General features: G+C 40.9%; 1 protein-coding gene across 6 annotated transcripts in view; it reads left to right on the top strand.

The window, feature by feature from the left end:
• The window catches only part of LOC140483762 (voltage-dependent L-type calcium channel subunit alpha-1D-like), a 600,966-nt gene extending 575,136 nt beyond the window's left edge, over positions 1-25,830 (top strand). For all 6 annotated transcript variants that reach the window (XM_072582290.1, XM_072582291.1, XM_072582293.1 and 3 more), the window contains 2 exons: positions 7,139-7,459; positions 22,643-25,830. In XM_072582290.1, coding sequence (XP_072438391.1) covers positions 7,139-7,459; positions 22,643-22,936 — 615 coding nt within the window. In that variant the 3' untranslated portion in view covers positions 22,937-25,830. The remainder of the gene's footprint in view (positions 1-7,138; positions 7,460-22,642) is intronic.
• The last annotated feature ends 1,967 nt before the right edge of the window (positions 25,831-27,797 follow it).

The raw sequence follows: 27,797 nt of genomic DNA on the forward strand, positions 1-27,797 counted from the left end.
TAGCTTTCTTCACTACCTGCTGTACCTGCATGCTTGCCTTCATTGACTGGTGTACAAGAACACCCAGATCTCTTTGTACTGCCCCTTTACCTAACTTGACTCCATTTAGGTAGTGATCTGTATTCCTGTTCTTGTAACCAAAGTGGATAACCATACATTTATCCACATTAAACTGCATTTGCCATGCATCTGTCCACTCACCTAACTTGTCCAGGTCACCCTGTAATCTCCTAACATCCTCATCACATTTCACCCTGCCACCCAGCTTTGTATCATCAGCAAATTTGCTAATGATACTATTAATACCATCTTCTATATCATTAATATATATTGTAAAAAGCTGTGGTCCCAGCAATGATTCCTGCGGTACCCCACTGGTCACCGCCTCCCATTCCGAAAGGGAGCCGTTTATCACTACTCTTTGTTTCCTGTCAGCCAACCAATTTTCAATCCAAGTCAGTGCTTTGCCCCCAATACTGCCCTAATTTTGCTCACTAACCTCCTATATGGGACTTTATCAAAGGCTTTCTGAAAGTCCAGGTACACTACATCCACTGGATCTCCCTTGTCCATCTTCAGAGTTACATCCTCAAAAAATTCCAGAAGATTAGTCAAGTATGATTTCCCCTTCATAAATCCATGCTGAATCTGACCTATCCTGTTAATACTATCCAGATGTGTCATAATTTCATCCTTTATAATTGACTCCAGCATCTTTCCCACCACTGAGGTCAGACTAACTGGTCTATAATTTTCTGCTTTCTCTCTCGCTCCTTTCTTAAAAGGTGGTACAACATTAGCCACCCTCCAATCCGCAGGAACTGATCCTGAATCTATCGAACTCTGGAAAATAATCACCAACGCATCCACGATTTCTAGAGCCACCTCGTTCAGTACCCTGGGATGTAGACCATCAGGCCCCAGGGACTTTTCAGACTTCAGACCTAACAGTCTCTCCTACACCAATTCCTGGCAAATATAAATTCTCTTAAGTTCAGGTCCTTCAGCCACTGTTACCTCTGGGAGATTGCTTGTGGCTTCCCCAGTGAACACAGATCTGAAGTACCAATTCAACTCTTCTGCCATTTCTTTGTTCCCCGTAATATATTCCCCTGTTTCTGTCTTCAAGGGCCCAATTTTAGTCTTAACCATTTTTTCCCTTTCACATACCTAAAAAAGCTTTTACTATCCTCCTTTATATTTTTGGCCAGTTTACCTTCGTACCCCATTTTTTCTCTCTGTATTTCCTTCCTAGTAATCCTCTGTCGTTCTTTAAAAGCTTCCCAGTCCTCTGTTTTCCCACTCATCTTTGCTGTGTTATACTTTTTCTCTTTTGACTTTATATGTTTCTTAAGTTCCCTCATCAGCCACGGCTACCCCTGACTCCTCCTAGGATCTTTCTTCCTTGTTGGAATGAACTGATCCTGCATCTTCTGCATTATACCCACAAATATCTGCCATTGTTCCTCCACTGTCATCCCTGCTAAGGTATTACACCATTGAACTTTGGCCAGCTCCTCCCTCATAGCTCCATAGTTCCCTTTAACCAACTGAAATATTGTCACTACCGATTGTACCCTCTCCCTTTCAAATTGCATATTGAAGCTTATTGTATTATGGTCATTACCTCCTAATCACTCCTTCACTTCGAGGTCCCTGATCAATTCTGGTTCTTTGCACAATACCAGATCCAGAATTGCCTTCTCCCTGATAGGCTCCAGGGAGATTCTTAGCTGTTCTAAGAATCCATCTCGGAGGCACTCCACAAAGTCTCTTTCTTGAGGTCCAATACCATCCTGATTCTCCCAGTCTACCTGCATGTTGAAATCCCCCATAACAACTGTAGTAACATCTTTGCGACAGACCAATTTCAGATCCTTATTCAACTTACACCCTACATCCATACTCCTGTTTGGGGGCCTGTAGATAACACCTAAGAGGGTCTTTCTACCCTTAAAGAATTTCTCAGCGCTATCCATACTGACTCTACATCCCCTGATTCTAGGTCCCCCCGCGCAAGGGACTGAATATCATCCCTTACCAACAGGGCCACCCCACCCCCTCTGCCTGTCAGTCTGTCCTTTACATAGCACGTATAGCCTTGAATATTCATTTCCCAGGCCCTGTCCACTTGAAGCCACGTCTCGGTTATCCCCACAGTATCGTAGCTACCAATTTCCAAAAGAGCCTCAAGCTCATCCATCTTATTTCTAATACTTCGTGCATTCATATATAGTATTTTTAATTTGTTACTGCCCTCACCCTTCCTATCAACCCCTATTTCATTCAACCTTACGGCATGATCCCGTTTTGAGTTTTCTGCTTCATTGATACCGTTGTCTTTCTTGACTTCCCTTGTTGTAACTTTCCCTTCAATTTCCTTCTTAAACTTCCAGTTTGCCCGCCCCCCCCTGCATCTTCTGCATTATACCCACAAATATCTGCCATTGTTCCTCCACTGTCATCCCTGCTAAGGTATTGCACCATTGAACTTTGAAGCTGTGTTGCAGAAGCAAACCTGCCTGCCAGAATGCTGGTCCCCAACCTATTAAGGTGCAAACCGTCTCTTTTGTATAATTTATGCTTAACACAAGACATGTGATGTTAGCGCTCTTAAATAGTGGGCTAACATTTGCTAGCTTCCAATTTGCAAGAACCATTCCAGAATCTATGGAATTTTGAAAGTGATGACCAATGTCTCCACTATATCCATAACTACCTCTTTCAACACTCTGGAATATGGGTTGTAGGGGAGTCTAGAACTAGTGGTCATAGTTCAAGAGTAATCATAGAATCCCTACAGCATGGAAGTGGACTATTCGGCCCAACGAGTCCACACCAACCATTCGAAGAGCATCCCACCCTGCCCTATCCCCTACCCTATCGATGTAACCCTATATTTCCCATGGCTAGTCCACCTTGCCTATACATCCCTGGATACTATGGGGCAACTTAGAATGGTCAATCCACCTAACCTGCACATCTTTGGACTGTGGGAGGAAACCAGAGCACTTGGAAGAAACCCACACAGTCACGAGGAGAATGTGCAAACTCCACACAATCACCCAAGGTTGGAATCAAACTGGGTCCCTGGCACTGTGAGGTAGTGCTAACCACTGAGCTACCATACTGCTCTTGATAAGATGTAAACATTTTAAGACTGAGGCTAGGAGAAGTTTCTTCACCCAGAGACTGGTAAGCCTTCGGATTTCGTTACCACAGGAAGTGGTTGAGGCCAAAACATTGTTTTTAAGAAGGAGGAAAATATAGCTCTTGTGGATAAAGGGATCAAAAGATGGCTGGGGGTGGGAAGAGCGGGATTTGAATATTGAGATCAATGATCAGCCATGATCATATGAATGGTGGATCAGGCTTAAGGGGTCAAATGGCCTACTCCTGCTCCTATCTTCAATGTTTCTATGTTTATTATTAGGACATGGGCAGTTATCAGCCTTCAGTTACATTCATTTCTCCAGAATAACCTTCTTACTAATTTCTGTCAATTTCTCATTCTCCCTAGTCCAATTGATCTGTAATTCTTGGAATTTTTGTGTATTTTCCTCAGTGAATACAACACCAAGTAACAATTTGGTATCTCTGCCATTTCTCTGTTCCCCATTATGAATTCTGCTGACTCTGCCTGTAATGAACCCACATTGATCATTGTCAAACATTTCCTTTTTTACAAATCCAGTTTGTTTTCAAGCTTTTTACCAGTTGCAAGTCATAGTCTATTTTCCCTTTATCAGTTTCTTGATTCTCCTTTGATGTGTTATAAACTCTCCGAATCCTCTGATTTGTTTCTATTTCTGTTTCTAAAAATGTATATATTTCTATAATCCTATAACATGATTATTACTGTTGCATCCTGATCTGCTGTCAATCACAAGAAAGAGAATAAATTTGCTCAGAACTCAAATAGTTACACATGAGCTTGTTCAGTCCAGCATGTTATGAACTGGAGAAGCAAAGCTAAATCAAAAATTTTAAATACAATAAATCAAATTTCTATTTATCTCACTACGTATGGCAGTGTAAATAATGTTTCTCTAAGTTTCTTTACCAAGACAGAACTCAGCCAAGATGGATTCTCGATAAAATGTGTTTTCTGCTGCTCACAAACCTTTCATCCTGAAATCTTGAGCTATCGTACTTGTACGAATAGCCTTTTAATTCAGTACTTCACAAAGAGAATTCACATTCATTTGATGTTACGTGAATGTTAAATGGGAGAGAATGATAACACCAAAGAATAAGATTAAGTTTGACTGCAATAGTAAATAAAATTTGGTCATGGCTTTGTGCGTGGGAAATCACCTTATTAACTTGATTGAGTTTTTTGAAGAAGTAATGAAGAGGATTGATGAGGGCAGAGCAGTGGTCGTGACCTATATGGACTTCAGTAAGGCATTCAACAAGGTTCCTCGTGGGAGACTAGTTAGCAAGGTTAGATCACATGGAATACCAGGAGAACTAGCCATTTGGATAAAGGATCAAAGTTAGAAGACAGAGGGTGGTGGAGCAAGGTTGTTTTTCAGACTGAAGGCCTGTGACCAGTGGTGTCCCATAAGAATCAGTGCTGGGTCCACTGTTTTTCATCATTTATATAAATGATTTGGATCTGAGCATAGGAAGTATAGTTAACAAGTTTACAGATGGCACTAAAATTGGAGGTGTGGTGAACAGCAAAGAAGGTTGCCTTAGAGTACAATCGGATCTTGATCAGTTGGGCCAATGGGCTGAGGAGTGGCAGATGGAGTTTAAATAAATGTGAGGTGCTGCATTTTGGAAATGCAACAGAAATCATGTCTCACAAACTTGATTGAGTTTTTGAAGAAGTAACAAAGAGGATTGATAAGGTCAGAGTGGTCAATATGATCTATATGGACTTCAGTAAGGTGTTTGACAAAGTTCCCATGGGAGACTGGTGAGCAAGGTTAGATCTCATGGAATACAGGTAGAACTAGCCGTTTGGATACAGAACTGGCTCAAAGGTAGAAGACAGAGGGTGGTTGTGGAGGGTTGTTTTTCAGACTGGAGGCCTGTGACCAGTGGTGTCCCATAAGAATCAGTGCTGGGTCCACTGTTTTTCATCATTTATATAAATGATTTGGATATGAGCATAAGAGGTATAGTTAGTAAGTTTGCTGATGATCAGATGGGCCAATGGGCTGAGAAGTGGCAGATGGAGTTTAATTTAGATAAATGTGAGGTGCTGCATTTTGGGAAAGCAAATACTTAGCAGGACTTATACACTTAATGATAAGTCCTAGGGAGTGTTGCTGAACAAAGAGACCTTGGAGTGCAGATTCATAGCTCCTTGAAAGTGGAGTCGCAGGTAGATAGGATAGTGAAGAAGGTGTTTGGTATGCTTTCCTTTATTGGTCAGAGTATTGAGTACAGGAGTTGGGAGGTCATGTTGCAGCTGTACAGGACATTGGTTAGACCACTGTTGGATTATTGCATGCAATTCTGGTCTCCTTCCTATCAGAAAGATATTGTGAAACTTGAAAGTGTTCAGAAAAGATTTACAAGGATGTTGCCAGGTTGGAGGATTTAAGCTACAGGGAGAGGCTGAACAGGCTGGGGCTGTTTTCCCTGGAACGTCGGAGGCTGAGGGGTGACCTTATACAGGTTTATAAAAACATGAGGGGCATGGATAGGATAAATAGAAAAAGTCTTTTCCCTGGGTGGGGGAGTCCAGAACTAGAGGGCATAGGTTTAGGGTGAGAGGGGAAAGATATAAAAGAGACCTAAGGGACAACCTTTTCACTTAGAGGGTGGAATGAGCTGCCAGAGGAAGTGGTGGAGGCTGGTACAATTGTAACATTTAAGAGGCATCGGGATGGGTATATGAATAGGAAGGGTTTGAAGGGATATAGGCCTGCTGGCAGGTAGGACTAGATTAGGTTGGGATATCTAGTTGGCATGGACGAGTTGGACCGAAGGGTCTGATTCCATGCTGTACATCTCTATGACTCTATAACTCTATAAGTCAGAGCAGGACTTAAACACTTAATGGTAAGGTCCTGGGGAGTGTTGCTGAACAAAGAGACCTTGGAGTGCAGGTTCATAGCTCCTTGAAAGTGGAGTTGCAGGGAGATAGGATAGTGAAGAAGGTGTTTGACATGCTTTTGCTTATGGTTCAGAGCACTGAGTACAGGAGTTGGGAGGACATGTTGCGGCTGTACAAGACATTGGACTTTTGGAATAATGTGTGCAATTCTGGTCTCCCTCCTACTGGAAGATGTTGTGAAACTTGAAAAGGGTTCCGAAAAGATTTACAAGGATGTTTCTAGGGTTGGAAAGTTTCAGATATAGGGAGAGGCTGAATAGGCTGGGGCTGTTTTCTTTGGAGCATCAGAGGCTGAGGGGTGACCTTATAAAGAATTATAAAATCATGAGGGGCATGGATAGGGTAAATAGACAAGGTCTTTTCTGTGGGGTGGGGGAGTCTAGAACTATAGGGCATAGGTTTAAGGTGAGAGAGGAAAGATTTGAAAGGTACCTAAGGAGCAATGTTTTCACGCAGACAGTGGTGAGTGTATGGAATTAGCTGCCAGAGGAAGTGGTGGAGGCCAGTACATTAAAAGGCATTTAAAAGGCATCTGGATGGGTTTTTGAATAGGAAGGGCTTAGAGAGATATGGGCCAAATGCTGGCAAATGGGACTAGATGATCTAGGATATCTGGCCAGCATGGTAAGTTGGACTGAAGGGTCTATTTCTGTGCTGTACGTCTCTATTACTCTATTTGTAAAATGCTCTACTTCACTTTGGCTCCACAACTCAAGACAACTAACACGCCAGGGACCAGTGGAAAAAGTGAGTAGTAAAAAAGTCAGTGATAGTAGGAAGAATCATAGATTTACTCTGGATTGCCGTACTATTTTCACACTGACAGATATTTAGCCAGCACCAGAATAAGATGACGTTTTCATGATTAAATTCAGAACTAAATGCTTCAGTGACTGTTAATGCTTGAAATTTCTCTTCGACTACTGAGGCAATGTATCACAAAGGAATTGGGAAATCACCTACTTAACATAGATTCATGTTTATTTTTCTGAATAGTAATGAAAGATGATGGATTATGTAATTATATTTGTACCTTTGATTTCTTTCTCTATGAATAAACAGGTTATGGCTGTGGCAGGAATGGATTCTTACAAAAGTAGAAGACTCTCACCAGCACGATCAACACGGTCATGGGCAACGCCTCCAGCTACGCCACCCAGCAAAGAGCGTTCCCCATACTACACTCCTCTGATCCGTGTAGATCGTGTTGAATCCAGGGAACATATGAATGGTAATCTTCCCTCGATGAGCAGGAGCTCTTGGTATACTGACGACATTGACATTCCTTACAAAATCTATACCCCATCAAATCTAGCTGTTCCCAATAACTTTTTACAACGATACTATGAGAAACGAGGGAGTGCAGACAGTTTGGTAGAAGCTGTAAGTATTCGACCTTTCTCATATGATATAATGTGATGAAGTTCAAGCATTATGAAACAATCTATATCTGATGTAAAGCAAGATACTGTTGGTGATCAATTTTTTCATTTTCTCACCATTCCTCTCTGACATCATTCCTTCAAGTGAGAAAGTTAAGTCCCTAACACTGATTGTGGACTCCACAAATTGAATGTGGTTAATCAACCTTAGGGATAGTTTCAATGGGATGGAAGAATACAAAATATTACTTCTTAACTCCTTTTGCTGATGACTCGTTCACTGAACAAGCACATATGAACCTATTATACTGACCTAATTGAGACAAAAATGCTTAATGAGTAACAAAGAGCCCTGTAGTTTCAGCTTGTGAACATCTTGATAGCAGTTTTAATTATTAAACCATCTTGCATGAGGAGCTATAGCTTGAAAGAGAGAATCTATTGCTGACTGACAGCAAGTTATGAACACCAGGTCGGTCATGGTGTGACAATAATACCTTTGCTCCCTTTAATTTCCCTTCAAGAGCAAGATAATTTTAATGGTGGTCAGCAGTGTTTGACAATATGAGGTGAGATAGCTGACTGCTTGATTTTGGTGCACTTCTGGCAGACAATACATTGTATCAGGAACAACACTAATTTATGTTAATTGACTGAGATGACATTATTGACAATGATTAGTTTTGCACAAAGTAGGGCAACACAGTCTGAGTAGCAACAGTCTTGTAGCACTCTACTGGGACCATATTTTCAGCTGCATGTATAAAAATTCAACGTTGGCTGGGATGCAAAACAGGTGATAGCAGATTAGTCACTCATTATGGAATCTTTATGGGCACAAAAAGTGGACATTTGGTCCATTTAGTCCATGTTGGCCTTCTCGACAGCAATCCAAGCAGCCATTTACACCCTACACATTCCATTGAAGTGAATGACAACTGGGAGGGAAGCTCTTGCAAAGCATTCTCAACCCCATCTTGCCTGTACATTGAAGGGCATAGAATCATTGCTGAACAAGTATTACCAGAACATAAAGTTCCTGAAACTCCGGTTAAACTAGCTGGAAATGACTGGGGGCTCCATACTGGTGTACTGAAACCTGTAAAAGGTTATCCAACATGGAGGACTTAAATTAGAAGAGGTAGAGCAGCAATTTTCATCAAACTAGGAAAACCAAGATGAAGAGGTAGCAGATAGAGTAACAGTAAGCACCTTTTACGCCAAGTATGAAAGGGAGGACATAACTGCACAGCAACTTCTCTGACTGCTTATTATCCTGCCTTGAAATGTTACAGAATGCCCTTCTGCATTTATATTACTTGTTACATCTTTCACCATTCCCTTTAAACCTGCCTTTAAGAACTGATTCCTTAAGTTAACTTCTATTTCAATCATGTACGAAACATGAAAAAATAAGAGCACTCAGTCAGTTGAAAGCCAGAAGTGATTAAAATGATTAATTTCCAATACAATAATTCCCTTGAGTTTATTTCGCCTACCAGTGAGAAGCATGTACCTTTTTTAAAAACAAGTTTATATAGTCTATTACTCCAATCAGTAGTGCTCTAGTGGCCTCAGCAAAATTGTTGGAAGACTATTGTTTTAGATATTGGGATCCTTGAGATTCTCATGATGTAACTGCAAAACTGCATTTCAGTTGCTGCCTGTCCCAAGTGCCATACTGGTACTCTCGGATAAAATTTACAAATGTGGCAAGGACCAGACATTCATGGATCATTACAGGACAACATAAACCCCTCCTGTAGCAACACCATTACTCCTGTGAGATTTGTAACAGCACTTCCATTTATCTGGTAGACAGCATATTGTAGAAAATGAGTGAGCCCCAGAAACCCTTATCTATGTAGTCAAGTAGACTGGCCAAGGTAGATACTTTGTTATCAAAAACAAAGCTTTATTGCAGCCATTTGAGCTTCCACAGAAGTACCAAAGACTAGTGACATTGACTTCTATTGTTAGGACACTGCTGCAGAATCCCTAAAGGTGGGGACACAATATCACAGTTTAACCACAGTGTAGAAGGAAATGATTTGGCCCAGCATGTCTACTGTACTTATCTAATTAGCATAATGATTTAGTACCACCATCTTGCCTTTCCCCATACTGTTACACATTGTTTCTGTTCAAATGATTATTTAATACCTCTTGAGTCATAAAGATGTACAGCATGGAAACAGACCCTTCGGTCCAACCCATCCATGCCAACCAGATATCCCAACCCTATCTAGTCCCACCTGCCAGCACCCGGCCCATATCCCTCCAAACCCTTCCTATTCATATACCCATCCAAATGCCTCTTAAATTTTGCAATTGTACCAGCCTCTACCACTTCCTCTGGCAGCACATTCCATACACGTACCACCCTCTGTGTGAGAAAGGTGCCCCTTAGGATTCTTTTATATCTTTCCCCTCTCACCCTAAACCTATGCCCTCTAGTTCTGGACTCCCCTACCCCAGGGAAAACACTTTGTCTATTTATCCTATCCATGCCCCTCATAATTTTGTAAACCTCTGTAAGGTCTCCCCTCAGCCTCTGACACTCTAGGGAAAACAGCCCCAGCCTATTCAGCCTCTCCCTGTAGCTCAGATCCTCCAACCCTGGCAACATCCTTGTAAATCTTTTCTTAACCCTTTCAAGTTTCACAATATCTTTCTGATAGGAAGGAGACCGAAATTGCACGCAATATTCCAACAGTGGCCTAACCAATGTCCTGTACAGCCGCAGCATGACCTCCCAACTCCTGTATTCAATACTCTGACCAATAAAGGAAAGCATACCAAACACCTTCTTCATGATCCTAGTGTAGACCTGCGACTCCACTTTCAAGGAGCTACGAACCTGCACTCCAAGGTCACTTTGTTCAGCAACACTCCCTAGTATCTTACCATTAAGTGTATACATCCTGCTAAGATTTGCTTTCCCAAAATGCAGTACCTTGCATTTATCTGAATTAAACTCCATCTGCCACTTCTCAGCCCATTGGCCCATCTGGTCCAGATCCTGTTGTAATCTGAGGTAACCCTCTTCGCTGTCCATACACCTCCAATTTTGGTGTCATCTGCAAACTTACTACCTCTTATGCTCACATCCAAATCATTTATGTAAATGACAAAAAGTAGAGGGCCCAGCACCAATCCTTGTGGCACTCCACTGGTCACAGGCCTCCAGTCTGAAAAGCAACCCTCCACCACCACCCTCTGTCTTCTACCTTTGAGCCAGTTCTGTATTCAAATGGTTAGTTCTCCCTGTACTCCATGAGGTCTAACCTTGCTAATCAGTCTCCCATGTGGAACCTTGTCAAATGCCTTACTGAAGTCCATATAGATCACATCTACTGCTCTGCCCTCATCAGTCTTCTTTGTTACTTCTTCTAAAATCTCAATCAAGTTTGTGAGACATGATTTCCCATGCACAAAGCCATGTTGACTATCCCTAATCAGTCCTTGCCTTTCCAAATACATGTACATCCTGTCCCTCAGGATTCACTCCAACAACTTGCCCACCACTGAGGTTAGGCTCACAGGTCTATAGTTCCCTGGCTTGTCTTTACCGCCCTTCTTAAATAGTGGCACCATGTTTGCCAACCTCCAGTCTTCCGGCACCTGTGACTATCGATGATACAAATATCTCAGCAATAGGCCCAGCAATCCCTTCTCTAGCTTTCCACAGAGTTCTCAGGTACACCTGATCAGGTCCTGGGGATTTATCCACCTTTAACTGTTAAGACATCCAGCACTTCCTCCTCTGTAATCTGGACATTTTGCAAGAAGTCACCTTCTATTTCCCCACAGTCTATATCCTTTTCTACAATAAATACTGATGCAAAATATTCATTAAGTATCTCCCCCATTTTCTGAGGCTCCACACAAAGGCCGCCTTGCTGATCTTTGAGGGGCCCTATTCTCTCCCTAGTTACCCTTTTGTCCTTAATATATTTGGAAAAACCCTTTGGATTCTCCTTAATTCTATTTGCCAAAGCTATCTCATGTCCCCGTTTTGCCCTCCTGATTTCCCTCTTAAGTATGCTCCTACTTTCTTTACACTCTTCTAAGGATTCACTCGATTTATCCTGTCTATACCTGACATATGCTTCCTTCTTTTTCTTAACCAAACCCTCAATTTCTTTAGTCATCCAGCATTCCCTATACTGACCAGTCTGTAATTTTTTGGCTTATCCTTACAATAATTGTGAACAAGGTTGTAATGTTTGCATTCTCCAGTTTTTTGGCACCTATCCTGAGTCCAGTGAAGACTGAAAAGTTCTGACAAGTGCCCCTGAAATTTCCACACTCACTTCCTTCAATATCCTTGGACACATCTCATCTAGTTCTGGTGCTTCATCAATTTCAAATTCTCCGAGTCACAAACCTTCCATCTATCACAATGACCTGGGTAGCTTCTTAGAAGAAACAGGTGCAAATATTCATTTAACACATCAGCCACACCTCTTATTCCCATATGTAAATCTTCTTTTTCTGTCCCTAATCAACTCTAATCCTTTCACCTGAAGTGCTTTTGATGATTTTGGAATTTTTTTTCATAATCCTTCTTTGCTTCTCTAAAATGCTTTTTCATCTCCACTTTGAACCTTCTGTTATCCCTTTGGCTTGCAATTATATTTTCTACTTAAAGCTTGTCATAGCAATTTTTTTCTTTATTTTAAATTTTATCTCCTTTTCCATTCAAGGAGCCTGGGGTTTATTCACCCTCCCTTTCGAGTGATACTGAAAGTGGCTCTACATTGAAGAATTGTGATGCCCTGAGAGATCACAGCACAAAAGCTAAAAATCAATTTATAAAGTCATAGAGATGTACAGCACGGAAACAGACCCTTGAGTCCAACTCGTCGTTCCGACGAGATATCCCAACCTAATCTAGTCCCATTTGCCAGCATTTGGCCCATATCCCCCAAATCTTTTCCTATTCATATCCTCATACAGTTGCTTTTAATGTACCAGCCTCCACCAACTCCTCTTGCAGCTTGTTCCATACACATACCATCCTCAGTGTTAAAAGGTTGCCCTTTTAATCTTACCCCTCTCACCTTAAATCTATGCCCTCTAGTTTTGGACTCTTCCACTCTAGGGAAAAGACTTTGTTTATTTATCCTATCCATGCTCCTTATGATTTTGTAAACCTCTGTAAGGTCACCCCTCAGCCTCTGACACTCCAGGGAAAATAGCCCCAGCCTATTCACCCTCTCCCTGTAGCTCAAACCCTCCAATCCTCGTAAATCTTTTCTGAACCCTTTCAAGTTTCATATCATCCTTTCTAATAGCAAAGAGACTAGAATCGCCAGTATTCAAAAGTGGCCTAACCAATGTCTTCTATGGCCACATGACCTCCCAATTCCTATACTCAATAACTGACCAGTAAAGGCAAGCATACTAAATGCCTTCTTCATGATCCTCTCTACCTGCAACTCCAATTTCAAGGAACTATGAACCTGCACTCCAAGGTCTCTTTGTTCAGCAACAGTCCCCGGGACCGTACTTTTAAGTGTATAAGTCCTGATTTGCCTTTCCAAAATGCAGCCCTTCACATTTATCTAAAACTCATACCTTAAGTCAAAGCTTTTGAACACCTAGTGCAATTGGTTGTTTGTGGAAAGTATTGTCTTTCTATTGCTCATGCATTGATACCCTCTGTGTCATTCTGTGAAAATTACCAGATAATTTGTTTTTATAATATTGATTGAGAGGCAAATAGATTATTAGGTCATTTTCATATTCTGTGAAAGAGACCCCAGCATTTCAAAATATTTCCACGGGATCTTTAACAAGTACCTGAGAGGGTAGACATAGAAACATAGAACATAGAAGCAGGAATAGGCATACCGCCCTTCCATACACTAGGATCATGACTGATCAACTCAATACCCTGTTTTCACTTTCTCCCCAGACCCTTTGATCCTTTTAATCCTAAGAACTATACCTAATTCCTTGAAAACATTCAATGTTTTAGTGTCAGTTGCTTTCTGTGAGAATTCCACAGACTCATTGCTCTCTCAGTGAAGAAATTCCTCATCTGTTTTAAATGACTGACATTATATCCCTGATTCTGGACTCAATGGTTATCAGGAACATCCTTCCTATGTTTACCCTGTCAAGTCCTGTTAGAATTTTATAGGTTTCTATGAACCTTCCCAAAAGAAACTCCAGTGAATATACTAACTGATCCAGTTTCTCTCCATTTGTCAGTTTTACCATCCCCAAGAATCACCATTTGCCCCACTTGTGGGATTAATGGAGATTTAGAGGAGATTTTGTTTGGTGCAGACTTGTTGAGTATAATTCATTACTCTCAATATCTCACTGATTTATGAAGTATCTCACTTTATGAAGTGGTCGCTGTCTACCACTTGGAAAAAGACATGTTTATCCCTATAATTTGTTTATTAAGCAAACACTTCTCTATCCCTACCAATAAACTACCCCCAATCCTATGTGCTTTAATTTTATACGCTAATCCCTTATTTGGGACCTTATTGAGAAATTTCTGCAAGTCCAAGTAAATCACATCTACTGCTTCCACTTTGTCAAATCTATCAGTTAAATCTTTAAAAAGATTTGTCTAGCCCAGAGGTGGGAAACCTTTTCATAATCTAATAAGGCCGCATCCAAGAAAATTCCATTAAATATTCTTCAAAATTCACATTTTTTTAATAGTGGCGGTCAGTCTGTGAGGATTATTTCGTTGAATTTTCTTTTACTCTCTGGTATTTTAAATACATTCATTTTAAGATTAAAATAAAAATAATAAAGGATGACAAAAAACATATTAATAAAAAATAAAAGATTTGTTCTACAAAATTTGGATTCATTCAAAAGGCCACACACAATGGCCTAGAAGGCCACATGTGGCCTTAAGGCTGCAGGTTCCCCACCCCTGGTCAGCCTGATTTTCCTTTCATTAAACCATGCCAATTCTGTATGATCCTGTCATTGTTTTCCAAGTGCTCTGCTAATAAGCCATTTATTCTTGGACTCCAGCATTTTCTTTATTACTGATGTCAGGCTAATCACTCTTATATTCTCTGTTTTCTCTCTACTCCGTTTTTTAAATGGTAAGGTTATGTACCCTCCAATCTATAGAAGCTTTTCCAGAGTCTATAGATCCTTGAAAGATGACAGCAATGCATCCACTATTTCTAAGCCACTTCCTTAAGTACTTTTGGATGTAGTTTATTCGGTCCCGGGGATTTATCGATTTTTAATTCCATCAATTAGAATCATAGAGTCCCTACAGAGTGGAAACAGGTCCTTCGGCCCAACAAGCCCACACCGACCCTCTGAAGAGTAACCCACCCAAACCCATTGCCCTACCCTACTACTATACATTTACCCCTGACTAATGCACCTAACTTACATATCCCTGAACACTACGGGCAATTTAGCCTGGCCAGTTCACCTAACCTGCACATCTTTGCATTGTAGGAGAAAACCAGAGCACCCAGAGGAAACCCACACAGACACATGGAGAATGTGCAAACTCCACACACACATTTGCCCATTGCTGGAATAAAACCCAGGTTCCTGGCGCTGAGAGGCAGCTGTGCTAACCACTGTGCCGGCCCCCAACAGCATTTCCCTACCATTATTCATTTCCTCAGTTATCCTTGTCACTTGACCCTATGTTTTTGGGCACTATTTGTGTCCTCCTTTGTGAAGATAGAACCAAAATGTTTACTTAATTGGTCTGTCATCCCTTTGTTCCCCTCTATAATAACACCTGTTTATGTCTGTAGAAACTTGCATTTGTCTTCAAATACCTATAGAAACTTTTACAAACAATTTGTATGTATTCCCAAGCTCCATCTTAACCAATCCTTTTGTCCTTTTTTGCTGAAATTTAAACTGCTCCCCAATCCTCAAATATACTGTTTTTTTTGCCCAATTTATATGCTCCTTTCCTTGGATCTAATACTATCCCTAATTTCCCTTGTTAGCCATGACTGCTCACTTTTCCTGTTTTATTTATGTAATAGACAAGATAAACAATTGTTACAGTTCATCCATGCAATCTTTAGATGTTTGCCATTGCCAATCCACTGTCATCCCTTTAAATAATTACTTAGATTAGATTACTTACAGTGAGGAAACAGCCCTTCGGCCCAACAGGTTCACACTGACCCGCCGAAGCGCAACCCACCCAGACCCATTCCCCTACGTTTACCCCTTCACCTAGCACTTCGGGCAATTTAGCATGGCCAATTCATCTAACCTGCACATTTTTGGACTGTAGGAGGAAACCCACGCAGACATGGGGAGAATGTGTAAACTCCACACAGACAGTCGCCTGAGGTGGGAATTGAACCCGGGTCTCTGGTGCTGTGAGGCAGCAGTGCTAACCACTGTGCCACCGTGCCGCCCTGAATGTCCCTCAATTTATCATATCCAACTTGCATCTCATACCACCTAAGTTTGCTTTATTTAGATTCAGGACTTTAGTCTCAGAATCACAGACTACATCACCTCTCCACTTCAATGAAGAATTTTTGTATTATGGTCAGTCTTCCCATTAGGAGCCTCACACAACTAGTTCGCTAATTATTCCTTCGTAATTACACAATACCCAGGCTAGGACAGCTGTTCTTTAGTAGGAACATAGAACAGTACAGCACAATACAGGCCCTTCCGCCCCCGATGTTGTGCCGACCTTTTATCCTACTGTAAGATCAGAATAACCTATAACCCCTTCGTTGTACTATCTTCCACATGCCTATCCAAGAGTCGCTTAAATGTCCCAAATGTATCTGACTCTACCACCTCTGCTGGCAATGCATTCCACGCACCCACCACTCTCTGTAAAGAACCTATCTCTGACATCTCCTCTAAACCTGCCAATCACCTTAAAATTATGCCCGTTTGTGACAGCCATTTCCATCCTGGGAAAAAAGTCTCTGGCTATCTTGTACATCTCTATCAAGTCACCTCTCATCCTTATTCGCTCCAATGAGAAAAGCCTGAGCTCCCACAACCTTTCTTCACAAGACATGCCCTCTAGTCCAGGCAGCATCCTGGTAAATCTGCTCTGTTCCCTCTCTAAAGCTTCAACATCCTTCCTATAATAAGGTGCTGACCAGAACTGAACACAATATTCCAAGTGTGGTCTAAGTAGGACTGTACAGAACTGTAGCACAGCCTCACGATTTTTAAACTCAATCTCCTGCTAATGAAAGCTAACACACCATATGCCTTCTTGACAACCCTATCAATTTTGGTGGCAACTTTTGAGGGATTTATGGACATGGACCCCAAGATACCTCTCTTTCTCCACACTGCCAAGAACCCTGTCTTTGAATTTGAATGCAGGATACAGGATTAACCTTCTAAAGTGAATCACTTTACACTTTTCCAGGTTGAACTCCATCTGCCACTTATCAGCCTAATTCTGCATCCTGTCAATGTCCCATTGCAACCTGCAACAGCCCTCCTCACTATCCACAACTCCGTCAAGCTTCGTGTCAGCAGCAAACTAACTAACCCACCCTTCCACTTCCTCATCCAAGTCATTTATAAAAATCACAAACAGCAGAGGTCCCAGAACTGATCCCTGTGGAACACCACTGGTCACCAAGCTCCAGACTGAATACTTTACAACATACCATGACTGTCTGTCTTCTATGGGTCAGCCAATTCTATATCCAGGGCAAAAGTGAGGACTGCAGATGCTGTAAACCAGATTAGAGTGATGCTGGAAAAGCACAGCAGGTCAGGCAGCATCCGAGAAGCAGGAAAATCAACATTTCAGGCAAAAGCCCTTCATCAGGAGCCTCCAGAGTGAAGAGATAAATGTGGGGGGGGGAGGAGGAAGGTAGCAAAGAATACAGTAGGTGAATGGGGGTGGGGATGGAGGTGATAGGTCAGAGGGGAGGGTGGAGCGGATAGGTGGGAAGGGAGATTGGCAGGTAGGGACAGGTCATGGGGACAGTGCTGAGCTGGAAGGTTGGAACTGGGGTAAGGTAGGGTGAGGGGAAATGAGGAAACTGATGAAATCCACATTGATGCCCTGGGGTTGAAGTATTTCAAGGCAGAAGATGAGGCGTTCTTCTTCCAGGCATCGGGTGGTGAGGGAGCGGCTGTGGAGGAGGCCCACGACCTGCATGTCCTCGGCAGAGTGGGAGGGGGAGTTGAAATGTTGGGCCATGGGGTGGTGGGGTTGATTGGTGTGGATTTCCCAGAAATGTTACCTAAAGCGCTCTGCGAGGAGGCATCCAGTCTCCCCAATGTAGAGGAGACCGCATCGGGAGCAACAGATATAATAAATGGCATTGGTGGATGTGCAGGTAAAACTTTGATGGATGTGGAAGGCTCCTTTGGGGCCTTGGATGGAGGTGAGGGAGGAAGAGTGGGCGCAGGTTTTGCAATTCCTGTGGTGGCAGGGGAGGTACCAGGATGGGAGAGTGGGTTGTTGGGGGGCGTGGACCTGACCAGGTAGTCACAGAGGGAACGGTCTTTGTGGAAAGTGGAAAAGTGGTGGGGTCCGTTTAGAGGTGACGGAAATGTCAGCGGATGATGCGGTTAATGTGAAGGTTGGTAGGGTGGAAAGTGAGGACCAAGGGGGTTCTGTTCTTGTTACGGTTGGAGGGATGGGGTTTGAGGGCGGAGGTACGGGATGTGGATGAGATGCGTTGGAGGGCATCTTCAACCATGTGGGAAAGGAAATTGCGATCTCTAAAGAAGGAGGCCATGTGGTGTGTTCTGTGGTGGAACTGGTCCTCCTGGGAGCAGATATGGCGGAGGCGGAGGAATTGGGAATACGGGATGGCATTTTTGCAGGAGGTAAGGTGGGAAGAGGTGTAATCCAGGTAGCTGTGGGAGTCAGTGGGTTTGTAAAAAATGTCATTGTCAAGTCTGCCATCATTATGGTCGGGGTGGAATGTGTTAGTAAAGTTGATGAACTGCTCAACCTCCTCAACGGGAGCTCGAGGTGGAGCGGAGGAAGAGGTGGGGAGTGGTGCCGGTGTAACTACGGAAGATGGACTGTCTACATATCCAACAAAGAGCCAGGCATAGCTGGGGCCCATACAGGTGCTTTGTTCTGGAGGAAGTGGGAGGATTCGAAGGAGAAATTGTTGAGGGTGAGGAACAGTTCAGCCAAACGAATGAGTGTGTCAGTGGAAGGGTACTGTTTTCCAGCACCATTCTAATCCAATTCTATATCTAGGCAGCCCAATTTCCTTGTATCCCATGCCTCCTTACTTTCTCATTGATAAGGTTCCCCATGGTAGGCTCAAACGCCTTTCTGAAATCTATGTACACCACTTCCACTGCTCTACCTTGATCAATGTGTTTTGTCACATCCTCAAATAATTCATTGAGGTTCAAGAGTCATGACCTGCCCCTCTCAAAGCCATGCTATCTCTAATCAAACAATGATTTTCCAAGTAATCATAAATCCTGTCTCTCAGAATCCTCTCCAATACTTTACCTACCACAGACATGAGACTGACTTGGTCTGTAATTCCCAGGATTATCCCTATTCCCTTTCTTGAACAAGGGAATAACATTTACCACCCTCACATCATCTGGTACCACTCCAGTGGACATTGAGGACGCAAATATCATCACTAAAGGTGCAGCTATCTCTTCCCTCACTTCCTGTAGTAACCTAGGGTATATCCTGTCTGGTCAAGGGGATTTATCTATCCTTGTGATTTTCAAAATTTTCAGCACATCCTCCTTCCTAACATCAACCAGTTCTAATATATCAGCCTGTTTGATGCTGTTGTCAGAAATGTCGAAGTCCCTCTCAGTAGTGAATACTGAAGCAAAGTATTCATTAAGGAGCTCCCTACCTTCTCCAACTCCAGGCACAAGTTCCCTCCACTATCCCTGATTGGCCCTTCCCCCACTCTGATCATCTTCTTGTTCCTCACATAAGTGTAGAAGTGCCTTAGGGTTTTCCTTAATCCTCTCCGCTAAAGTGTTTTCATGCCTCCTCAGTCTCCTAAGTCCATTCTTCAGTTTCGTCCTGGCTACCTTGCAATCCTATAGAGCCCGGTCTGATCCTTGCCACCTCAACCTTAAGTAAACTTCCTTCTTCCTCTTGACTAGATGTTCCATGTCCTTTGTCATCCAAGGTTCCTTCATCCTACCATCCCTTCCTTGCCTCAGTGGGACAAACCTGTCCAGCACTATCAGCAAGTGCTTCCTAAATAACTGCCACATTTCTGTCATGTATTTCCCTGAGAACACCATGTTCCTGCCAAATAACCTTGTAATATCCCGTCCCACAATTAAATACTTTCCTATATCGTCTGTTCCTATCTTTCTCCATGAGTTTAGTAAAGGTCATGGAGTTGTGATCACTATAATTGAAATGCTCTCCCACAAAGAGATCTGATACCTGCCATGGTTCATTGCCAAGCGCCAATAGCCTTCCCTCTAGCCGGCCGATCTACCAATTCAGTCAGGAACCCTTCCTGGGCACACAACCCTTCCTAACAAAATCATCTTCTTCCAAACTATTTGAACTAAGGAGGTTCCAACCAATATTAGCGAAGTCAAAGTCACCCATAACAACAACCCTGTTATTTCTGCACCTTTCCAAAATCTGCCTACCACTCTACTCCTCTGTGTCTCTATTGGGAATTTTCTACAGACTCCCCAATAGCAACAAAGTGACTGCTCCTTTCCTGTTTCTGACTTACACCCATACTGGCTCTGTAGACAAACCCTCCCTTTCTGCAGCTCTGATACTAACCTTGATTAGCAATGCAACGTCTCCACCTCTCTTATCTCCCTCCCCCCCAACCCCATTCCTTTTGAAACATCTAAACACTGGAGTATCCAACAACCAGTCCTGCTCCTGTGATATCCAAATCTCCATAATGGCCACAACATCATAGTTCCAAATACTGATCCATGCTTTAAGTCCCACCCTTATTCCTGATACTCCTTGCATTAAAATAGACACATTTCAACCCATCCCACTGACTGCACCTTTGCCATAAAGTCCCTATCCCTCCTCACAGACTCTCTGCACGCTGTATCTGGCTGTTCACTACCTACTCCATCATCTAATCCATAGCTCCGGTTCTCACCCCCCTGCCAATCTGGTTGTTTCTTGAATGCATTGATCCAGAAAACCATCTCGTATACACTCCAGGAATTCCTCCTCCTGACAGTGTTACTGATTTCATTTGGCCAATCTATTTATTTCCCATTCCTAGTTGCAGAATAACCAAGTCTCCATGATTCCAACAATATCATACCCATTTATACCTAATTACACAATTAATTTCTCTACTTTCTTGTGAATGCTCCATGCATTATGCCTCAAGGCCTTAAAACTATCTATTTAACATTCATTTTGCACTCTGCCTGTGTTTGACTCTTGCCCTTGAGTTCTCTGTCAATTTTCATATTTTCCGTTCAGTCTTTGATTTTGCACTCATTTCTGTCTCCCTGTTTAGGTTCTCATACCCTTGCCATTTTTGTTTAAACCTTCCACAACTGCACTGACAAATACCCGCCCTCAGATATCAGTTCCAGTCCTATCAAAACGAACTTCGTTCAGCTTGTATTGGCCCCATCTCCCCCAGAACTGGGCCTAATATCGGAGGGATCTAAATCCCGTCTCCGTCCCAACTTCTGCAGCTATATTTTCAGCTGATCAATCCTGCTAGTTCTACTCTGACTAGCATGTGGCATAACTGGAGATCCTGAGATTACTGCCATTGAGGTTCTACTTTAGTTCACTTGGCTGAGTGGCTGGATGGTGATGCCGACCGCGTGGGTTCAATTTCTGGACTGGCTGAGGTTACCATGAAAGACTCTCTCTCTTCACCTCAAGCATGGTGACTCTCAGGTCAAACCATCACCCTTCATCTCTTTCTGTAATGAGACAGCAATCCTAGGGTCTGATCAAACTATTACAATTATACCTTTTTAATTTTCCTAACTCCCTATATTGTGCTTTTAGGATTTCACTATGACTTCATTATCAACATATACAAATGACAACTGGCTTTTCACCCCTTGAAGCTGTATTGGGACATCCTTAACTCTCACACCCAGGAGGCAACATACCATTATCCCTACACCTGAGTCCCCTATTCCTATTGCCTTTGCACATACATTCCTTTTCTCCCATGCAGCAGAGTCAACCATGATACCTTGAATTTGGTGTTACTACTTTCCTCTGAGAGACCATTCCCCCTACAATTATTCAAAGCAGTATATCTGTTTTGCAGGGAAATGGCCACAGGGGATTCCTGCACTGGCTTGTAATGCTCTCGGTATGCCTAGTGGTTATTTGTAATATTCTCAACCTCATGAATGCTCCACAGTATCCTCAACAGCTGCTCCAGCTCAGAAATTCAGGCTTCCAGGAAGTGCAGTTGGATTCTCTTTCACATGTTCTGGTTCCGGGCACCAGAAATATGTCTAACCTTCCACATAGAGCAGGAGGAGCATACCAAAGCCTTGAACTCCTATTCCATGACTTAGCCCTTTAAATTGAATCTTTACATTGCCCTTAAAATCAAATAATCTTAATTTCTCTCGGGCCATTCTTCTCTAAGCCTCAGCGCTACTGCTCTTACAAACTATTAGTGATAAAATTAGTATAAATTTTGACTGATGGAGTCAGAATCATACAGTATGGAAACAGACCCTTTGGTCCAACTCATACATGCCAATCAGATATCCCAATCTGACAGAGAAAAAATTGAGTAGAAATATCTCCTAAAATCTTTAACATTTTGTTTTAATTCAGTGAAAGATATCTTCACTTTTATAAAATCAAGAGGAGTTAGTGTTCCAATTATGAAAAGGAAAAATATGAGGTTTTGTCCAAAATTCCTGACACTACAATTTCCTGGTTCCCATATTTACTATTTAAATTATAAGGAAAGGTATTAATGAGAACAGTTCCACGTGGAAGTTGGTAAGCACAGTTTGGAAGCCTACTATCAGTCAGCAAGTGATACTTGGGCAATCAGAGGATCTTAAGTTAACATTAACATTTCCCTGACAAATGTTTCTATTATTTTAATTCAATTTTGAGTTTCTCAAAACTTCTAATGTATATCATCTTGGGTCCTATTAAAATACACTGGAACATGACTAAATGCTTAAATTGATGTAACTTTTTATATTAAAATTGTTGCATTCACCAGATTAATAATTACATTATTTTTCTCCTACTTATAAGGTCCTAATATCAGAAGGTCTTGGCCGATATGCAAAAGATCCAAAATTTGTTTCAGTTACTAAACATGAACTTGCAGATGCCTGTGATATGACCATTGATGAAATGGAAAGTGCTGCAAGCAATTTATTAAATGGCAATCTTCATAATGGAACTAGTGGGGATGTGTTTCCTGTTAGAAACAGGTCTGACTATGAACTACAAGATTATTACCCAGGATACAGTGATGAGGAGACAGACACTGGAATATATGAAGAGGACCTAGGTGATGAAATGATATGCATCACCTCTTTATAGCATACATTTAATAGACTCAATTATATAAAAATGATGGAAGTGCCTGACAGTCAAGGAATTCTTACGGCACTAGACAGACGAAGTGACCAGTAGAGTTTCTTCAAAGTGATAGCACAATGGTCCAAACTGATGGCAATCTGATACTATAACCTCCATTTATTGTCTGATACAGCAGTGTGATATGATCAGCACATGGTCATTCTAAATAAGTGTGAATCAGTCAAAATCTAACAGCAAATAAGTCATTGAAGACCAAGGAGCGAAAATCTTAAGATGAAGTAAAGCCACATTTTTACCATTCAAGGCTATCATTTTTCCTCGGTCAGAATGTCATACAACTTATAATGGTGAACAAAGCACTGTATTATTTTTTGTGACAGTGCATAAGGTGAAAGGGAAGTTATTAAAAAGGTGATGGCAATCAAAGATGACAGATGTCATTACCTCAGAAATACACTTGGACTTACGGATGAAAGCAAGTGTTAGCATATCAAAAGATTTGAAACTATCAAATATATCTTTTCACTTCAAGTTTTTTCATGCAAATATGAACCATTCTCAATAGCTTTTTAAAATCCTAGCAGATCTGAGAAAATATCTTTTTTTAGGGGGGTATGGAAAAGTACAAAATTATTAATGTTTTTTTCTGAAATATTTTGAGAGTTTACATAGGATATATCATTTTTGTCTTACTGCATCATTTGCTATTGTGGAGAGAAAACCTAATTTTCTGGTTAAGAAAACTCTGGTCAACCTACATTGGAAACAGTAATGGCATTCATCTTACCTTCAAAGTTAATTAAAAGTAGTTTCCTTCAATTACAAATTAGAGAAATTGTATATGGTTGTAACATAAAGATAACAAATTTGTATTTGTAAAGAGATGTTCTATATTTTGTAATCCTGGTACTGTAACTGATAATCAGCAATATTTATGGCTCCAAATTACTGTCATTTATTCTATAGATTATTGTTATTTTTTAATAGAAGTACAAATTCATAAGTAAATGTACTGATAGAGCTGCCTTTTCTTTGAGTATAAGTTTAACTTTAGAGTTTGTGCAAAGTCTGAAGTCAAAGGAAAATCTTTGGCAAGAAATTTTTAATTAAGGTAAAATATAAAACTAACTTTACACAGGATATGCAAAGATGATTTACTTGCACTCTTACTTGGAATGACTAATATTTAAAAACATTTAAATCTTTAGTACACCTCCATATTTCTTTCTGAAACATTTATAGCATTTGACAGTTTTCATTGCAACATTCATTTTACTAAAAGCTAGTTTACAGAAACAAAATCATTTGGGATAAATTTCAGTCTGCATAATCTGAGCAGCTCCTTTCAGTTTTTTTTTAATCTGGGTGGTTTTAAAAACACAATCTGAGTTTTGCATATCTTGTTTAACACTTTCATGGTAGACCAACTTGCAGTCAAGATGTACAATTCTGTCATCCACTGAGGTTAGCTATTATATTTCGGTTAGTGTAATTATTAGCATTCCCAGTTTACTGCTGAGGGCTATAACTGCATGCATCCCAAGATAAAGTTCCTTTTGTGACTGTCCTTCAAATTACATTTATCAGCATATGCATCAGTAGTTTGAGTTTAGTTTAAACTAAACATGCCCATTTATACACTTTATTTTCAATGCATAAAATACTTCACAGAGCAGGTCTTTCTGAATTATCGAATGATGCTTTTTTTGCTATGTACGTTTTCAGAATTTTTAATATATATTTTAAATGATGGCCTGTTTAAATTGCAGGTACATCATGAGTAGCAGCCACTAAAATCTTTTAAACTGTATGCATTTTTAAACACTTCTATATATTCTATTAGTAACGAACTAAAACAGGATATTTTACCTCAGTCAGGGATACATAGGGTTTTAAATTATTTTTATTTCATACCCAGGGTATTCTTGATCTTCAGCATGGCGGAATAGCAACCTATGATTGCACAACTCTTTCCTTGTGTGCAACCTTCATGACTACTTTTATATAAAGTAAGCCTTTTGTGTAGTATGGTATTTGTATATTCAGTTTCTAAGGTTGATTATTTTGTGATTGTACGTATGGTACAGTAAGGTCTGTATGTGTATTTTCCATACCACCATACCTAGTGCTGGAAATGTATATACACATAGTGTATATTTCTGTAAGACTGGATTAAATATATTGGCATTGAAATTCAAGTAAAATCAAGTTAATTTCTCATGAGACAAGGCTGAACTGTCATTACTGTGAAAAGTATAGGTGACTCTTGGTCTTTCAATACTTTTGCTTTAGTCCTAAAAGAAGTTGCTATACTTCCACATTAGATTACTATTATTGATTTTTCACAAAAATACAAAAGTGAATATTTCATTAGTTTGTAGCTTTTGTAATATTTGTTCTTGCATACCCTTACCTATCGTCATGTACAATAAATCATTATTCTGACATGCCTATCATATCTTAGAACTGCAGGGTTTGGAAATCTGAAACAAAAACAGAAAGTGCTGGAGAAGCTCAATAAGACCAGCGGAAGCTGTGGAGAAAAGAAGTTACATTCCAAGTCCAGTGACCCTTTGTCAAAGATCACTAGACTCAAAACATTAACTGTTGTTCTCCTCACAGATGCTGTCGAATTTGCTGAGTTTCTCCAACATTTTGTTTTTGTTTCTGCCACATTTGATATTCTTTAAGGTGTCTGCTAACTCATGTTTGGGTTGTACACACTATAACTTATTTATCTTAAGGAACAAAATACATTGATAAGTTATCCTGTACAAAGTAAACAAGTAATTAAAATGTGTCCCAGAAATTAGCCATATGCTACATCGGTCATGGTACTTCAAATGTTGAACATTATTTGTACATTAAGCATGCATAAAAACAATTAAAAGTGATGCAGCAGTTTAAGGATACTGTTTTGTTTAATTTGGTATGGTTGAATTTATTTTAATAGGTTCAGGAGGAAGGTACTTTCAAGTCTGATACAATTCTTTTTCTTACCTTCACCATTCCAAAGAAGAGTCATATCGGACTTCAAAAATTAACTCTTTTCTCCACAGTCGCTACCCAACCTGGACGAGCTTCTCCAGCACTTTCAGATTTTATTTCAGATCGCCAGCATTCACAGTGCTTTTAACTGTGACACAAAGTCATCTGGAGACATATTTAATCATATGACCAAAACCTTAGGTTTTAAGGACAGTATTAAAAATGGAAAGGTAAAGAGGTACTAAGGTGTAAATTCCAGAGCTTAGGGCTGAGGGCAGCTAAAAGCCCACTGTCGGCAATTAAAATGAAGGATGTGCAAGGCAGAATTTAAACTGTGTAAGTATCTTGGCAGATTGGAAGGCCACATTCTAGTTGAAACAGTTAGAATTTTAAAATCAAAATGTTGCTTAAGTTGGTGAAGTGGTGGCGTGGAAGTTATTAGAAAGAATTCTGAGGAACAGACTATATCAGCAAGGTAAAAACAATGACTCCAGATGCTGGAAACCAGATTCTGGATTAGAGTTGCTGATGAAGGGCTTTTGTCCGAAATGTCGATTTTACTGCTCCTCAGATGCTGCCTGAACTGCTGTGCATTTCCAACACCTCTAATCCAGAGACTGTATCAGCATTTGGATTAATCAGAGATAGTCAGCATGGATCTATTGAGAGAAGGTTGTGTTTAACATGTGATTGAATTTTTTGAGTAAGTATCAAGAGTGTTGCTGAAGATTATACATTCAATTTGGACTTTAGCAAGGCTTTTGACAACATCCCTCAGCAGACTGATCAAGAAAGTGACAGCCCATGAGATCCAAGACAAAGTGGAACATCAGATCTAAAATAGATAGATGTTTCTGTGACTGGAAGTCTATTTCCAGTGGAGTTCCACAGAGTAGATGCTAGGGAATTTGCTGTCTGTGGTAACAATTTAGACTGAAATGCAGGAGATATGATCAAGAAGTTCACAGATGACATGAAAATTGGTAGGGTGGTAAATAGTGAAGAGAATAGCCAGAAACTGCAAGAAGATATCAATGAACTGATCAACTGGATAGAACAATGGAAAAATGAAATACAACTGGAAAAGTTGATGTGTAATGCATTTGGGGAAGGCTAACAAGGCAAAGGATTACACTATGAATGGTAGGACCCTGCCAAGTCCATTCAATCTGCTGATTTGGTACCCACGAATCTGCATACTTGTGAGATCAACTCCGCATTCCATTTTGAGCCAAACCAAAAAGATTTGAAACATCTCTGAAACATTGGGATTGTATACAAATGTATTCCTTTACACGTGAGTGTATTTCCAACATGTACACCTCCTGCGCCAATGGGTGTGAGCATCCATTAATGCTTTTAGAACAATACAGGGCATATATATATTTATTTGGAGGGTGTATTGGATACATAGGAGATGGACTTAGCGGTATCCACATTTTTTACATGTAGGAAGTCCGCTCCCCATCCCTCTTGGTATTGAGGACTAAATGTACTGAAGGTCAGGGTGACCTTGGTGTGCACATCCACAGATCCCTGATGGTAGCAGGGCAGGTATATAAGATGGTTAAGAAGGCACATTGAATACTTGTATTCTATGACTCGACTAACAAACGCAAGAACAAAGAAGAATGGAACTTTATATAACACTGGTCAGGCCACAGCTGGAGTAATGTATATGGTTCTGATCACCATATTAAAGGAAGGATGCGATTGCACGAGAGAGGGTGATGAGTAAATTTACCAGGATGTTGCCAGGGCTAGAGGGTCTGAGCTATGAGGAAATATTAGATAGGCTGGGATTGTTTTCCTTGAAGTAGCTTAGAATGAGAGGGGATCTAACACAGGCATATAAGGTTACAAAGGGTGGAAA

The sequence above is a fragment of the Chiloscyllium punctatum genome, chromosome 12 (assembly GCF_047496795.1).
Source record: "Chiloscyllium punctatum isolate Juve2018m chromosome 12, sChiPun1.3, whole genome shotgun sequence".
NCBI classification, from domain to species: Eukaryota; Metazoa; Chordata; class Chondrichthyes; order Orectolobiformes; family Hemiscylliidae; genus Chiloscyllium; species Chiloscyllium punctatum.